The 16,487-nt window shown below is 57.4% G+C and overlaps 1 protein-coding gene across 4 annotated transcripts; it reads left to right on the forward strand.

Moving 5' to 3' along the window:
- The first annotated feature begins 4,314 nt into the window (after positions 1-4,314).
- FNDC4 (fibronectin type III domain containing 4) lies at positions 4,315-16,487 on the forward strand. Of its 4 annotated transcripts, none has more exons than XM_086745556.1 (6): positions 4,315-4,502; positions 9,659-9,774; positions 10,297-10,501; positions 11,236-11,325; positions 12,639-12,772; positions 14,773-16,487. In XM_086745556.1, exons 1-6 carry the CDS (start codon positions 4,430-4,432, stop codon positions 14,806-14,808), a joined length of 654 nt encoding a protein of 217 aa, XP_086601682.1. In that variant the 5' UTR covers positions 4,315-4,429; the 3' UTR covers positions 14,809-16,487. The 4 variants fall into 4 exon arrangements, with proteins under 4 accessions (XP_086601682.1, XP_086601683.1, XP_086601681.1 ...); XM_086745557.1 differs by having other exon boundaries at positions 14,776-16,487; XM_086745555.1 differs by lacking the exon at positions 14,773-16,487 and adding an exon at positions 13,334-14,072.

Raw genomic sequence — 16,487 nt, forward strand, 5'->3', positions numbered from 1 at the left:
TCAAGGAACAGCATTACGCACTGATACCTAATAGCTACAGTACTGAGCTTTCCAAAGAATGTCTTTTAAAAGTTGTCATGTCATCTTCATCCAACCACACCTGTGCAGGCTAGAGTAACCTGGGCAGGCCAGGGAGCAAGTGAGTAACTGCTGCAGCTGTGCGACCTGAAGGGATCCAAACCACACGACTGACAGGCAACTAGACAACACGTTGGTGTTCAGGGTTGTGCTCCAATGGCTGTGAGACATGCTGCTTACGTGTAACAAGAACATGCTGAGAAATGTCCAGTAGAGCATGTGAGCATATGTCTAGCAGGAAGCGAAGTCATGGTGCTGATAACAACTGAGCTGAAGTAACAGCTTAGTACTCAGGTAAAATAATGAATCCACTAAAATGCAAACAAAATAAATTATACAACTAAATTAGCAATAGAAAAAAGCATGGTATGGAATTAAGCCAATGATATGGTGTATGGGAGGAAGGGCCTGACTCAGGTTGTTGGGTTAGAGCTGCAGTACGGCCAGAAGCTGTTTGACACCAGCACACAGGTTTGTGCCTGCTGCTGGGCTGCCTGACCAGAGGAACCTGTGCTACAGGGCAGTCAGTGATAAAGAGCCTGAATCCTCGGCAGGCGGCAGAGATGGGCCGTGGAGTGGCCAACGTTAACACCAACCAGCAGGTTAACAGCCAGCTCTGCAGCAACCAGCCGTGGGTCAGGCCACCACTACAGTGAGCAGGTGAGAACAGGTCTTGCAGACAAGAGAGATCTAGCAATCTGTTCCTCTAAAACCTTTTGCAGTCACATTCTTGCAGTTGCCAGCTCTACCCTCGGCTTTCCTTTAAGTTCCCTCGCCAGCATGCAGATGGAGAAGGAGCCTTCCAGCAGGACTCTGCTGGGAAAGCAAGATCGGACTCACCTTCGTCCTGCAGCAACAATGAAGCTCAGCATGTGAAGGAGGTAATCTCCTGATCCACCAAGAACACCTGAAAAGCAGTGCTGAGCAATCTAGACAGGGCCAAAAGGCTACTCAACCTGCCATACAGCTGCAAAGTTAACCCAGGTTCTGCCAAATTTCAATTTCCACTTGTCTGAACTTGTGCCTTGCGCACTAACACTACAGATCAAATGCTTTCCATGGCAACAGCACTGCCCTGGTCTTCACAGCTCTTCCCAAAGCACAGACCAATTCTCCTGTAACTAGGAGAGACCTCCTGAAGTGGCCAGGAAAGAATTTTAGGGGCCCTAGTGCACTGGACTATGCATGCGTGTGCCCGCACATGCGCACACACGCACACGCACACATCAATCTGCCTTTGCTGCAGGCTGCCTGCATCCAGGGCTTGGTCCAGCTGGAGTTTAGCTCTGGCTGTGCTACAGCCAGCACAAAGGCTGCAGCCAGCACAGGCTGCAGCAAAGGCCATTAGCTGGACATCATCAGGAGTCCCCAAGTCTGCCCCAAGCCCCAGCGAGGCTGAGCCGCTTTAGCAGCCCCTTGGAATCAAAAGAGCTCGTAGATTCCCACTTGGCTTGACTCCTTCTTCCAGTCTCCTTTGCCCACAGAATACAGTAGCTACAGCCTGCAAGGCAAGAGAGGACAATTTGGGTTAATTCCGTTATTTCCCTACCGCTTCACTAGCCCAGTGCTGCCTTTCCTGGGGATGGGACACAACCCACTCTGGTGCCTTCGTGCTCATGTGGAGCAGCACCTCGGAGGGGCCAGAGCATCTCCAGCCACAGAGGAGCTGGTGGGATTGTGCTGGGGCACCAGCCTGAATGTCTGCATCTGTCAGCGCCCCAGCAGTTGTGGCACCAGTGAGCCAATGGTGTTCACTGCCACTACGCATGACTGTGGCCCCACTGCCCAGGATGCTTGCCTGCATATGGAGCCTCCTGCACTGGTGGCCCCCCGCCTTGGATGCAGGCCCCTCACATCATCCATATGCACGGGGATAAACCCTTCAGCCCAGTTAGAGCTAGTGGTCAGTGGCCAGAGGAGAGGCCGTATCAGAGAGCAACAAAGGGCTGTGTCGTCACCTCCTCAGCACACAGAAGTGAGGACAGGTCAGATCTCCCCACAAGCTGGAGAAATCATGCTTGCTCCTCTTCCCAGGCGTCACCTCACTTACAACATCTCTGAGAGGTCTCCCACCTCCTGGATTGTCTCCTCAGCACTGTTCAATTCCTTGCCTGGTGCTGCAGCAGAAAGCACCATCACTCTAGCACTGCAGCCCCTGCAACTTCACCAGCCCCAGGCTTCTCTCCAGTCTTCCAGCAGCCACTACCTGTGTCTCGCTTTTGCCTTCTGCTGGGCAGCTCTGGCAGCCTTCCACACCGTGCTGTGCCCTGTCATGGCATGCCATGTTGCACTATGCCATTCCTCGCTGTGTTGTGCTGTGCCCTGCCTCACCATGCCCTGCCCTGCCGCACCGCGATGTGCTTGGCTGTGCTGTGCCATGCCCTGCACCTCCACACCGTTCCCTGCTGCGCCATGTCATGTCATGCTGTGCCCTGCTACGCCATACCATGCCATATCATCCCCAGCCACGACGTGCCATGTTGAGCTATCTGTGCTATGCCATGCCATGCCATGCCATGCCCTCCCCTGCCCTGCTGCACCTGGGAATGCCTGTACTGTGCCTTGCTGTGCATCTCAAGCCGTGTGCTGAGCCCTGACCATTCTCGGTCATAGTGTCCCAGTGGCTCTGCACACCTCTCTGCTTCTCCAGTTTGCCCCCAGCAGCAGAGCACTAAAGGGCAGGGAAGGTCCCACAAGCAAAACCCATTACACTTGACATCCTGCAGCTGCACACATCTGTTTGGTCAGACGGAAGGCACGGAGGGACACCTGAGCATGGGCATTTACAGTTAACCGCTGCATGTGAACTGCAGTGCAGCACAGCTGGCCCTGCAGAAAGCACTGTGCCTAAGCCTGAGGGAGCAGCAGCTTAGACTACAATGAGGATGGAGTTACCTCCAGGATAGCCAGCATCCGACAAATTGATAAAAATTGCTCTCAGCCATACTTCAAAGTGTCACCGCCTCCATTCAGACTTCTCTAGCAGGTCAGCAAGAGCCCATGGTTGGATGTAGGTCTGCAGCACAGTGGGGCAGAAGGGAGGCTGTCCTGGGGTGGCTGTCCCCATTACCAAACATTCCGGTGCCATAATGAAGGAGCATCTCCAACTGCAGCTCTCTTCCAGGCGTGCCTGGCAACAGCCCTGCCCCTGGATGCAACCCCTGGGGAGCAAGCAGAGCTCTGCTGTGGCCAGCTCTTGCCGAAGGCCCAGACAAGCCCCTCGTGTGACCATAGCCTGGTGAATTTTGCAAGGACAAACTCATTAATTGATGAGAACACACATGAGTGATGACTGTCAGAGCTGCGCTGAAAGGATCAGGCTGGTGGACTCTGTAGGTCAAGGCTTTGGTCAGCACCCACTACACCTGTGCCAAGTGCCTCAATGTTGCAGTGTCTGCGTTGTGGAGCAACGACACCCCAGAAGGATGGGAGACGTTTCTCCCAGGTGCCTTCCAGGAGCCTTCTGCAGCACAGCCCAGAGAGGCACAGGAACCCTCCACAGGACAGGGAGGTGACCGAGGGCCCCCTGGGTCTGTCACAGCTGCGTGCAGCAGCAGGGGCAGGGGCCGCGTGGGACGGCCGTGTGCACTCCCACGACGTGTCCTGCTGTGGGCACAGCAAGTGGGCAGCCAGTGCTGGCCCAGCCTGAGGCCTGCCTGGCGCAGAAGCCCTCCAGGGTCCCGGAGGCTGACACCATCCTTTTGCAGGGTGCCCAGCCGCTCTCCGCGCACGGCTGCCGCCGGAGCAGGACAGAGCAAACGGCCGGCCCCCGTCGTAGTGCCGTGGGGCGTGCAACCTCAGCGCAAACCCGCAGGATAGGAGCCACAGGCTTGTGGAACAGAGCACGAGTGCGTGGGAAGTGCCACAGCAGGACAGTGCAAGCAGGGAGGGTCGTTGTGTAACAAAAGACGCGTGAACACACTGCATCAGGGAAGAGTCGCGTGGGGAGAGTCGGCACTGGTGCTTACTCGGGGTACGGCATGCGGGGGGGCACTGGTGGTTCTGGGGAACGGCACACGGAGCAGCGCCGGTGCTTACGGCGGTACGTACGGCACGGGCTGGGGGCAGCACCGGCGGCTTGGGGGCACGGCTCGGGGGCGGCGCTGCCCGGTTCGGGGTACGGCTGGGAGGCGGTGCCGGAGTCGCTGCGGTGCCGCTCGGGGGGCGGTGCTGGGCGGAGCGGCCCGGGGGAGGGTCCGGGCGGCCGTTCCGCCCCGCCCGCGCTGTGGCCGGGGCTCGGCCCCGCTCCGTCCCGCGGCGCAGGGAGGCGGGCCGGTGCCAGGGCTGCCGGCCGGGCCGGGGCCGTGGGCCGGGGCCGCAGTCTGGGGCGCCCCTGCGCCGGCCCGCCGCCATGGCCCGCTTCTCGGCGTTCCTCAACCCGGTCCTGGTGCTCTTCAGCTGCGACCTCTGCCTCGTGCGAGCCAGTAAGTGCGGCCGGGCCGCCGGGACGGGACGGGACGGGACGGGACGGGGCGGGGGGTCGCGCGTCGCCCCGCTCGCTGCCGCGGGGCTCGGCGGGCCGCCCCGCTCCCCAGGGGCCCGCGCTGCCGCCTGCCGCTCGCCGGACGAGGGGGCCATGCCAGGCACCGTCCGGGGCCATCCGCTGCCCTGCGCCGGGCCCCGGCACGGGACGCCGTGGCCTCCGAGCCAGACGTGCCTTCGGCCGCGCTCGTCCCCTCCCCGTGGGACGGGGTGCGATCGCGTGGCCGCTCTGCCCTCCGTGGAGGGCACCGGGCTCTCCCGGGGGCTCCCGAAACCTCCCGCTTCTGGGCGAGGCGGGGTGGGGGGAGCGCGGGATCCTCTTGTGACCCGCAGGGCAGGGCCTCCCCGTTTCCCATCCTTGCCCCTCACCAGTGAGCAACGAGTCCCGAGAGAGCAAATGCCCCTGTGCGGGGATGCTCCGGTGCCGAGGCTGGGCTGTGAGCCGGTCCCTGGCTGACAGGCGCTGCTGCGTGCCTTGCTGCCTCGCTTGCCCTGGGCTGGTGTTTGCTAAGGCTCCGCGCTCTGTCGGCACCGAGGGTACCTCTGTCCTTTCTTCCCTTGACTCGTCTGAATGACCCTGTGTCTGTGGCAGCCTTCTGCTGTCTGTTTGCCCCTTGTCAGGTTACTGATGTGTTAGACTGAATTGCGAGTATCAGACATGTTCTGATATGTCCTGCCGTGTTTTCAGTCTCCTTGCAAAAGATGCACTCCAGGGCCTGATGGATTCAGGAAGATATGCAGTCAAGGTTGTTAAAAAGGGGGCACTTATTTTTAGATGTGCAGTCTGATGCTTACCTCCCTACTGCAAGGATAAGTTGGGCAAACATCTGGGTGCCCTTGAGCCGCACTCCCAAGGGCACGGGCCGAGGGGCAGGTGAGGTCCCCTCTCCAGAGTCATAGCAGGATGGGAAGGGCACCAGCGGGGCTGTGCCCCATCCCTATGCAGCACCATATCTGCCAACATCGCTCTTGAGGGGCATCTGTCTGGCCCCTTCTCCAACCTACAAAGCCAGGTCGCGTGGCAGATCTGATCCAATGCTCAGCTGCCCACAGATCAGCCCTCCCTGCTGCCCAGCCTCAGGCTGCAGTGCTGCTCGATCCAGCACGCAGGGCCAACTCTTCCTACCTTTTCGGCAGGCCTGTAAGGAAAGCACTGCTGTACTGACAGGACAAAAGGGTTCGCCAGCCCTTAAGTAAGTGATTGCTCTTTCTGTGGTGGTGCCCATTTCTTAAAATGGTTTTAATCAAAAGTGAAGCTGGATAACTTATAAATGATACAGAATCATTAGCGATTAATGCATTAGGCAGGGCTTAACTGCAGCGTGCTTTTCCCAGAGAGCCCAGCAGGGTGTTGGAGCATCTTGGCTTTACAGGAATGTTTTTAATAGTTGGCTTCAGAGAGTACTTTTTTTTGAGCCCTTGCACTCACAGATCTTTATGGCAACAGCTCTGGCATGAAACTGCTCTGACCTCAGCTGCAGAGCAGGCTGAAAAATGTTGGGCTTAATGTGGGGATCATACGCAAAGCTTTCTATGGTGTGGTCTATCCTTTGGTGGTCTTGTCATAATGACTTTCAGTGAGGTCTCATCTTGCATATCCTTGGGATTAAACATTGCCCCGTCTTTCTAGGGTGAACTTCTTTATTTTTGACTTCTGAAACTTCTTGTCATGTCTCTTCCTGCTAGACGTGCAAATCCCATGTGTGCAGCAGTGTCTTTTCTGCAGTTTGCTGAACTGCAAACTGACCAAGGGACACTCATTTTCACAACGAAGAACTGCAGCCTGGACACCTTCAGGTCTCACTGTCACACAGGTTCAGGTCTGCTTGCCTGGAGCCTGCACAAAGTGTGTTGACGATGCGTGAGGTCTGAAGCCATGTGCGGTGTGGCTCTGCCATGCCCCGGCATCCTCTCACCCTACCCTCTCTGCATTTGGGACATTTAGGGATTGGCTCTGTGTGTAATAGCAGATCCTGCTGCCTTTGGGTGTACTGTCTTTGCAGTTTGACACCAGGGTGGTACCCCCCCCGGGATGACCTGCTGCTGCCAGTGAGTGAAGGTCCCTACGCAGGGCCTGTGCAAGCTCTGGCTAAGACAGCTCAAGCAATACTGCCAGCCCCGCGTGGACCCAGCAGCATGGCTCATGGATCAGCACCATGCCCTTCTTCTCAAACCATAGAGTGACTCAGCTCCAGGGCCATGTCTCAGCATCCCCAGCCCAAAAATCTGGGCTGGGCCAGGCTGGGCTCCCTGCAGAAGCCTAGAAAATTCTTGTGCAGAGCAGGGAGCCTGCTACAAGCTCCATCCACAGACTTTTGTGTCTCAGAGCTGTCAGACCCTGCTTTTAATTTCCTCACATACACTTAAACGTTGGGAAGGCCAGCTGCCCCCTTTGGGCATGTCCAGGCCTCTTCTCATTTTGTTAGATGTAAAAAGCTACCTTATTTATTACTGTAGATGTATCCTGTGAAACACTAGGTCCTGTTCTTGTCCTGAGGCCAACTGGCAGGGTCTGGTCACATCCATAGCACCAAGCTCCTGAGTTCCTGAGCACATCAGTGCTCAGGACCATACCTACTAGGAATGGTTCATGGCTTGTGCTGGCTCCTGAGCCATGCCCAAGAGTGGTTTGGGCACATGCTGGCTGATTCAGACCAAAGCAGTTCACGGGACCAGTCTCTGCCATTCCTGGGCTGTTTCTGAACTTCTATTTGCCTGAAGGCTCGCAGAAACATTGCAGCCTCCTCCCCCCCCCCCAAAAAAAAAATACTTCTATGTGGGACAGGGTGCTGCTGCTCAGCTGTTAATTGTGCAGCTAACTTGCACGCTGGCCGTGCTGGAGCGGAAACCCAAGGAGAGCTCCAGCACGGCCAGCATGGAGAGCTCAGCTCCTCTGTGCAGGGGACAGTCCGTGGCCAGGTCTGGGGACTGCAGCTTTATCCAGCCTGTTTTGCTGTTGGCTTGTGGGAGACCAGGGTGCGTGGGTAAGAACATGGCTCAGACTCCCTCTCACAGGTTGGAGTGGTGAACCAGATTCCCACTGGCAAAACTCTAAGCAGACAAACTCTTCATGGGATAAAGGATGTTTGAGTGTATCTTTGAGTCCTTTTCAGTTTTCCAGCCTCCTGTTCTGAAAGAGAAGGTGCAGCATCCTGTGATGTCCTGGTTCGTGTTGTCTCCAATGGCTCTGTCTCCTGGTGATGCGGCAGGCTTCTGTTGCAGACACGCTCAGCCTCAGTGTCTCTCTGAGAACATGTTTTCTGGGCTCTGTGGTCTTAATTGCCTGTGGCAGACCACAAACCTGCATTTCCCAGAGTGGAAATCACAGCCTTTTCCTGGTTTGATCTGGAGCTAGGTGTATTCAAATGCAAGTAAATGCATTTAAATAGCTGCCCTGCAGAAATCACCTTTCCTTGTCGCTCTGACTATGGTTGTTGGTGGTGGTATGCTTGTCTTTTTTCTTGTTCTCGGGTGCCCTCCGAGGCTCTTTTCCTATCTACATAAATCGCAGCATTGAACTTGTGCTACACAAGCAGCTTGAGGGACACTTGTTCACAGGGAGAGAGGACACACAAACAGCATCCTCAGTGTCTGGCTTCATGCACTCCTGTGTCTGACTTCCGGACAAAATTTGGCTTTGAATGCAGGTCTGTGTACCTGTGTGGGATACTGCCATGCTCTTAGTGCAGTGAAATCTCAAAATGATGATGGTGCAGACCATGGGTCAGTCAGGCCAGCTTTCTGAAAGACAGCAATGGCTGAGCTGCTGCCGGCTTTGCAGCCAACGGTGTTGCGCTGCTGGGAAAGTCAGCTCTGCCTTCTGCACTGGGTTTTCCTCCCCGCTCTAGAGCAGGGAGGAATGCCAGGCTGATGAGATGGCCAGATTGAGTTGCATAGTGTGTTTATTCCAAGCTGCCCCATTTTTCTGTCACAGTTTATATATAAATACTGAGTCTGGGCTGCTTCCTACGCAGTTCTGGGTGGTGTGCCAGGCATTCATAATGTGCGTATCCACGGGGCAGCCCCAGAGCTTACGGGAGCCTGAGTTTACCATCACAGTCTTGGTTAAAGAATTGCATTAATGTAGGATTTGTTTGGACTTTCTGGGCCCTGCAGAAACATGTGACTTCCTTGCCAAAATCTACTCTGTGCCCAGGCTGAGCAGGAGCATGTCATGTGTGGCAGCCATGCTTCTGCTACTGCTGGGGCTGAAAGAAGTAAACTTTCCAACAGACAAACATTTGAGCCGCAGTGAAGGTACCTCAGCTCTGCAAGCAGCTGCCCTCGTGAAGAATGGGTGTGAACATCATTCACCTCTCTGATAGCAGGGTCTCTGTAGTGCTCTGGAATGGGCTGCAGGGACTTTTATTTTAATGTGATCTAGAGCTGCAGGGACTCATTAAATTGCAATGACAGTCTTGTTAATTCTGTTTTGCCCAGGACAGGTCTTCATGCGTTTCCCATTTTGATGTCTGCAAGGTGGAAGGAGCCCACTGGGGCCCTCCGTGTCTTTAGCTGGGTCTGGCAGCCTGGGCACGTGGTCAGCATTGCTAATCCCCTTTACGTGGAGCAGGTATCGCGAGCAACGGGCTACGTCTGCCACTTGCAAGCCCTTCAGAGTGCAGCCAGTCAGGTGCCTCGCGAGCGTGTCCTCCTTCCCGCTGTAGGACACTGCAGAGGGTGAGGTGTGCAGTGAGCACGTTTCTCACCAACAGCCAGGCAGGGAGGAGTCCTGGCCCGCAAGCGAAGGCTGCCAAAGCCAGCGGTGCCGCAGAGGGGCAGCCGCACAGGCGGGGAGTAGCTCTGCGCTCGCACACCTCCCCACGCACAGCGGGCAGCTGCCCGCTAGCCCAGGAGGCATCGTGCCGTGCATGTGTTGCTGCTGGCAGGGGCTCAGCCTTGCGCACCCACTGTGCCACTCCTCTCCTGGGGACAGATGCACCAGAGAAGCTGCTCCCTGTAGCCCTGGCCAGCATGCTGCCATGGCAGGTGTTGGAGAGGTGCTCTGTGGCGGTGTGCGGAGGTGAGTGCCTGTTCTGAGACATCTTCTTTTGCCTCTTTCCTGTGCCTTGCCTCGGTCCATCCCTGGCTCACCCAGACAGGCCACCGTCCCCTGTCAACGTGACTGTGACGCAGCTGAAGGCAAACTCTGCCACGGTCTCCTGGGACGTCCCAGAAGGAGACGTGGTCATCGGCTATGCTATCTTACAGCAGGTATTCGCGCTCTGTCCCAGGGGGCTGGGGACCCCTCTTGCTGGTTACCAGCATGCTCCTATGTCGGCCCTTTTGCCACAGTTCAGAGCTCCTCTGGCACCCACCTGAGGACACCTCTGCTGTTGAGCAGCCCTTGCCAGGGTGCCCTGTCTGAGCCATCCATCCCAGTGGGAGGCAGCAGACCATGGACTGCACCAGGGGTAGCTGTCCTTGCAGTGGCTTCCCTACGATTTCTCTGGATAAGGATGGTGCTTCAGCCATGACATAGCCCTTCTCTGCTTGCCTTGCTCCGCCTCCACAGCCCCAGACGATGGTGGCTTCTCGAGGGAGGCACCTGGCTCTCAGGCCGCGCAGGGATGCTGCATAGCAAAGTGCTAGCCAACCTGGCCCACCCCGGGGTGGACGATTGCCCAGGAAGGGAGGAGTAAGGGCAGTGTGCCCAGCACAGCTCTGCAGATGGGGGCCTGTGCCTGATGCAGCTGGGAACAGCCTCCTGGGGATGACAGCTCTTCACTCTGGCAGCGGCAAGATGGGCAGATGCAGCGCTTCATCCGTGAGGTGAACACCACCAACCGGGCCTGCGTGCTGTGGGACTTGGCAGAGGATGCTGATTACATCATCCAGGTGCAGAGCATCGGCCTCTACGGAGAAAGCCAGGCCAGTAAGCGTGTCCATTTCCGGACCCTGAAGGAAACTGACCGCCTCCCTTCCAACAGCTCCAACCAAGGTGAGGCAGCTCCTTCCAGCTCACCCAGGTGCTGCTGGTGGGGCCACACCTGAAGGTCTCCACAGTATACAGGCAGGGACCCAGCAGCCAGCGAGGAAGGTGCTGCCCTGAGCAGCAGGCTGCTTGGGGCATACAGGGACAGGCTCTCAGGTCTTCTAGCCTGCAAACTGCCAAAGGACAAATGATGGAGACCTGGTCTCCTTTCCTGCTCATATCCATGATGTGCCTCCTTGCCCTGGGGTTGCCCACATGCTGGTCCATGAGAGATGATCAAAGAATCCAAGAGAGATGATACCCAGAGGGGGTCCACTGGGAACAGGAACATGTCTCCAGCACTATCCATAAGAGGGAGACTTGAGAAGAGTATATCAGGGCAAGCAGATGGCTTACTTCCCTCAGAACTTTGGTGTTCAAATCAGAGCCTTCCTAACCTGCCCTGGTCCCTGCATAGAGAGTAACCTCAGTAATTACTCCCCTGCATTTTGCAGTTCCTGCCTGAACCCAAACAAGCTGTTAGAATCCCTGATTGCCTTTGGTAGCAAGGATGGTTTATCTGACACAGGAAAGCCACAGGCTGCATGTACTCTCCCCGCCAAGATGTCCTCTTGCACTTGTCCTTATCTGGGGGAGGTGGGCCCCTCTCCTCTGGAGCTGCTTGAGTGTTGCTGGTCCTGAAGAAGGTTCTGGTGGGAGGGTGTCTGCTTCCAGCCCTGCCTGGGTTCTCTTCTCTGCAGGTGACATCACCATGGAAGGGCTGGACAAGGACAGGCAGTTGCAGACAGGCGAGATCATCATCATCGTGGCTGTGCTGCTCATGTGGGCAGGTGAGTGCAACAGGCAATGTTCCGGCAGGCTGGAGCAGAGACGTGGTCCACGCTCCACAGAGAGGATGGGGCTCTAGAGAGTGCAGGGGCACGTTGGAATGGGTCTGGCATCCTTTCCAGTAAGTCCATACAGTCCTTCTCTTTGAGCTCAAGCCGGTGTGGTGAAAGGAGCAACCACAGCCACTGGTCAGCAGCGGTGGCCTGGAGCGTGTGGGCTGGCTGGCCTGGCTGCTGTGCTGGAAGAGCAGGAGACTGTGTGGGACCTAAGCAATGCAGGATTACAGGGTGGGAGCGTCCCACCTGCCATCACGTAAGCTGGGCCTTGGTTAGCTTGTCTGGCACCTGAGAACACCACTGCACTGGCTGGTGGTGGCTGTGCTCAGTCTGCTAAAGCTGTAAATAGGTGGGCTGCTGCTGTACAGCACCCGATCAGAGCCAGTGCTCTAGCAAACAGCAGCTTTCCCTGTGAGCAAGGGAGCCTAGAAGATAACGGTCAGGTTATCTGACATGCAGCTGTTGTGAATGAGAAGTCATTGTCCCCTACTCCCCTCCCAGTAAAGGTGAATTTTCTAGTGGCATCTTGCAGGAATCCCTCCTTATCCTGGCCTTGCATGCTTCTCTAGTGCACGGGAAGAAAATACAGGATGGCTGCGGCTAGCTTACAGCTTGTGGTGTGTCACGGAGTGCCACCGGGGAGAGGTCAGGGCTGTCTGCAGGCGGCTGGGACAACGCGCTGTGGTTTAAACCGGCACGTCTCACGATTGCAGTTCAAAGCATGGCTGCAGAGACCTGCACCAGGGTCACAGGGGTGGGACGTACGCTGCGCAAGATGGGTGCTGTAAAGCCATGGCAGAGTCACAGTCAGTTTGCGAGACAGAGTCACTGTGGCAGAGCCACAGTCAGTTTGCGAGACAGGACAAAGCCAAGGGCTGGCTTTTGTGAGAGTCACAAGCACTGGGCCAGTAACTGTGGTGCCTTGCTGGGGGCACTCAGAAACCCACTTAGCTGCACCCTGACCTCTCAGGCTGTGCCTCTCTAAGTGCCTCAGCGTCTGCCTTTGGCCTCAGAGACCCGAGCCATCGGCACTGAGCACCTCACCTGTGCCCTGATGGCTTTAGTCACATCCGTGCCTTGTCTGCCCCCGGAGACTGGCCTGGCCACACACACAGAGGTGCCTGGGTTGGTCCGGGCCGGCACAGGTGGATGGGTGACTTGCACCCCGGGGCGCCCTGGGTCTGACTGCTCTCCAGCTGGGATGCCGTGGGGAGGGGAGGCCAGGGGCAGCCAGTGCTTCATCCCCTGTCTTTTGGCAGCGGTGATCGCCCTCTTCTGCAGACAGTATGACATCATCAAGGACAACGACTCCAACAACAACAAGGAAAAGACAAAGCCATCCTCAGAGCACAGCACGCCGGAGCGACCGAGCGGGGGGCTGCTGCGGAGCAAGGTGGGTGAGGAGGGCTGGCAGGAGGGATGGCGTGTGATGTCTGCTGTGGCTGGCTGCTTGGACAGGTTCTGGCTCTCTCCAGGAGCAGAAATGCCCCAGCTCACGCTCTCACCCTCAGAACTGAGGGTTTTTAGGGTGCAGGGAGCTCTGGTCTCTCTAGGCAGTATGTGTGCCCCATAAGTGATTGCAGGAGACAGGTTGGTAGAGATGGCAGGATACATCAGCTGGGATGGCTCCCCCATTGCAAGGTGGTACCTGTCCTCTCACTGTAACAACCGCTTCACCATGCCCCTCCGAGGCTGCACCTCTTCTGCGTCCCATAGACAGGTCTAGCGGCAGTGTGGGGAGCTGTTCTTACGGTTCCTGCACTGGTCTATCACTGCTCGCTTTCTGCCTTCGCTGGGGCCTGCACCAGGCCTTCACCACACAAGTCATTCGTGGGAAGGACCCCAGAGCCCCTTCCCCACCCTGATGGAGGTACTGTGCTGGGATGTGGATGGGGAGGGAGCCGTCCTTTCATCTGGTTCTTCCCTCAGCACCTGACCCTTCTCCCTTTGTTAGCTGGCAGTGATTTGTAACCCTGATGCACACGCTCAAACGGGACCTTGCACTAGGTGTTCCCTTGTGTCTCATCTGTCTCCTCTGTCGATGGTGGGAACTCTATTCAACTGTGTTGCCTGACTGCGCCTCTGCTTCCACATCTTGGCTTCCAGCGGAAGTCAGGAGCAGAAACTTCCTGTTTGGGCTTCAAGGCCCAGTTCTTCTCCTCCAGATTCTCCAGCTTCCTGATTACTCCTTGCCAAAAAGATCCCTCCTCTTGGATCCCTGGTCCAAACTGACCCTTCTTATACAGGGCAGCAAAGGCAGGAGCAAAAGCTTGTCCTGCTGCTTGTGAAGTTCACTTGTAACGGCTGATGCACCTCAGTTTGTCTTTTTGCATTTGCCATACTCTTGGCATCCTTGCAGGTACAACACTGCAAGTTTATTCTTGCAATCCTTAATTACAAAGCTGGGAACAAGGCACAGAATGAAAATGCTCTGCATTCTCTTCCCCTCCTGGCTTCAGGGCCAACCTGCTGTAAAGTAGCAGGTGACAGCGCAGCTTTTGATCTGAGCCCTGTGGTGAAGTGTGGTCAGGGGGACACTCGCCTCCTGCACCCTGCTTCAGCGTGCGAAGGCTGAGCCACAGAACACACGTGCAGCAACCAGAACCCCTTCCCTTCCCAGCACCTTCTCTGAATTCACCTCTGCTTGGCTCTTCAGTGAGCACATTCCCTTACATTAAATGGAAAGTGCCTGCTCCTGCTTGCAACAGTTTTTGAGAAAATCCGCCTTGCCAGCTGCAGCCCGTAGGTCCCTTGGCACACGCCAGTGCTGTCATGAGGGGCACGGCGGTGAGACGTGCCTGGCACTCGGCAGGCCTCCTCTGTCCCTCCATGCTGGTCATCCCGTGCTTTGTGGATTCTCTGCCCCATGGCAGACGTCCTCCTGCCCCCTCCCTTACACTTTCCACTCTGACCCTGCACACACCTCCTGTCCAAGCGCAGCAGGTGTAGCGTGGCTACTGCTGGGGACTGGATAGAAGTCACCAGACATCTGCAAGCCCTGGAGGTTGGAGCGTGTGTGGCAGAGGGGCTGGTTCACACGGGAGTACAGCAATGGGCAGGGAGGCTTCCAAGCGTGTGGTTGAAGGCACTGGCCTGGAGGGAGGCACCAGGCGATGCAGCTGAGCCTTTCTGCCAGGACACCACATCAGTGTGAAAGGCCGGGTTTCGGAGTTAGCTCCCTTGGTCTTCTGAGGGAGACGCTGGAGCCGGGGCTCTGCGGCTGCGCACCCACGCCTCAGCGCAGGGGAGAGGGCTCGGCTACGGCTGGCAGCCCTTCTGTGGAGGAGGTCTGCTGGTCTCGGTGCCTGCTGTGGGAGGCTGGGGGCTCTGCTGTGGGGTCTGCATCCCCGGGGTTAGCAAAGCAGGACCTTACAGCAGATTTTTCTCTCATAGAAGAAGTCTCCCTCGGTCAATATAATCGAGGTGTAAGTGCAGCACCAGCTCTGCATTTGGGATCCTGGGCGTCCTGCTAGAGCCAAAGCAGGCCTTGGAAGAAGAGGCAGCAGCAGGCGCCCAGCCTGGAACTCTGCATGCGAAGATCCCGTATCAGAACTGACGCTTTCCCGAGGCGCCTGTCCAGGGATGTGCATGGGGCCGGCTCCCAGCCGTGCATGCGGAGCGCGGCCCTGCCCAGCCCGCATGCCTAGCCCTGCTCCCCTGCCGCTGCAGAGCACGGAGCTGAGAAGGGGTAGGGGGGCCAAGCCCCCAGCCCAGGGGAGCAAGGCTAGGGGAGCAGCGGTGCTGATGCGCTGGCTTGAGGGGAGGCAACATCCCTGCACCCTGGCATGGCCAGAGGCTTGTGTGCAACCGTGCAGCACCAGACACGCCCCCCCCAGCAGGCAGCCCGGGGCAGACCTTGCTCTCAGCCACTGTGTTTGGGCTCCCAGGGCTGCCTGCGGTGGCAGAAGCTGCTCCCTGAGACTGAGGGGTTGGAGTGGTGCAGGCATTCGCCCCAGCACTGCCAGGGAGGAGGTGGTCAGGGGGCAGGAGGGTTTGCCTGTGGGGCTGTGCCCAGCTGAAGAGTAGGTCTCTGCTGGAGAACGGGGCTCCACTGCATCCCGTCATTGCTACACAGGGGCTTCAAGGCCTGTCCATGCTGCAGAGGACAAAGACACAGACGAGCATGAGGAGCTAGTGCTGCCACAGTGCCTGGGCGCCCTGCAGGGCACACGGCTGAGGCAGGAGTGCTGGTGGGAGCCGTTCTGTGGGGTGGTGTGAGCCCCACAGAGCCGTGGGAGCAGGTGGTGCTGGGCATGGCTGTGGCTTTGCCGTTTCCCTGGTGGGGCTCAGTCCTGACACGTTCAAGCTGTTTGTGGGGGAGCTGCTGAGCACCCTGTGAGCAGTGCGACGCCTGCGTTGCCCAGAGGAGATAACATGCGGAGGTCCAGGAAGGTCTCAGCAGGCTCGGAAGGATATGCGCTGCAGATCTCGTCACCGCTCGACAACCCTAGCTTCAACAGCATCACATCCCGCTCCTGGCTCCTGTCTTGCAAGGGTATGGTTGCTGCTGATGGTTCCACTCCTGGAGCTGGTCCCATGGCTGATGTGACACAGACTTGTTGGGAAGGGCTGGCCCTGAATGCCCAGAGTGAGTGGATCACTGGCTTGCTGTCATGTGCCCAGTCTCCCTTCTCGTGCAAGGACAACGTGAGCCACCGACCACCCTGGGGCTGGTGAAGTGGTGATGTCTGGACCGTGCTCATCCGCTGCCCAGAGCCTGCAGACGGAAGTCTCTCTGGGTATCTATTGCTCTGTGTCCAAGGCTGGGCCCGGGCCCAGGTGTGCCCTCTTGCTGGCAGTAGGAGGGAACAGGGGGATCTGAGGAGGCTGGCTGCTGCAGAGATGGCAGCTGGTGCCCTGGCTGCTGTTCTCCCTCCGTTCTCTGCTCTGCAGACTGTTACTGAGCTGGGGTGCTGGCTCTGCTGCCCTGGACTAGAGCATCACAGGATTCAGCATCTTCCGGGAATAAACCTCCCAGTAAAGCACTTTCAGGACTCTTCCCTCCAGGTGCTGCTCAGCTCCTGCTGCAGGACTCGATGGGGAAGGGACGGGATCAGCGACTCCCTGTGGCAGGGTCTTTTCAATAAAAGCATCCTGGCTCAAAGGCA

This window comes from Chlamydotis macqueenii, chromosome 3 (assembly GCF_036417535.1).
Source record: "Chlamydotis macqueenii isolate bChlMac1 chromosome 3, bChlMac1.mat, whole genome shotgun sequence".
Classification (NCBI taxonomy): domain Eukaryota; kingdom Metazoa; phylum Chordata; class Aves; order Otidiformes; family Otididae; genus Chlamydotis; species Chlamydotis macqueenii.

Bases quoted from the DNA above. Each gene is read 5' to 3' on its own strand.
- FNDC4 (XM_086745555.1), top strand. From the start codon at position 4,430: ATGGCCCGCTTCTCGGCGTTCCTCAACCCGGTCCTGGTGCTCTTCAGC. The intron at 4,503-9,658 runs GTAAGTGCGGCC...TGGCTCACCCAG, and splicing joins CCTCTGCCTCGTGCGAGCCA to ACAGGCCACCGTCCCCTGTC. The intron at 9,775-10,296 runs GTATTCGCGCTC...TCACTCTGGCAG, and splicing joins GCTATGCTATCTTACAGCAG to CGGCAAGATGGGCAGATGCA.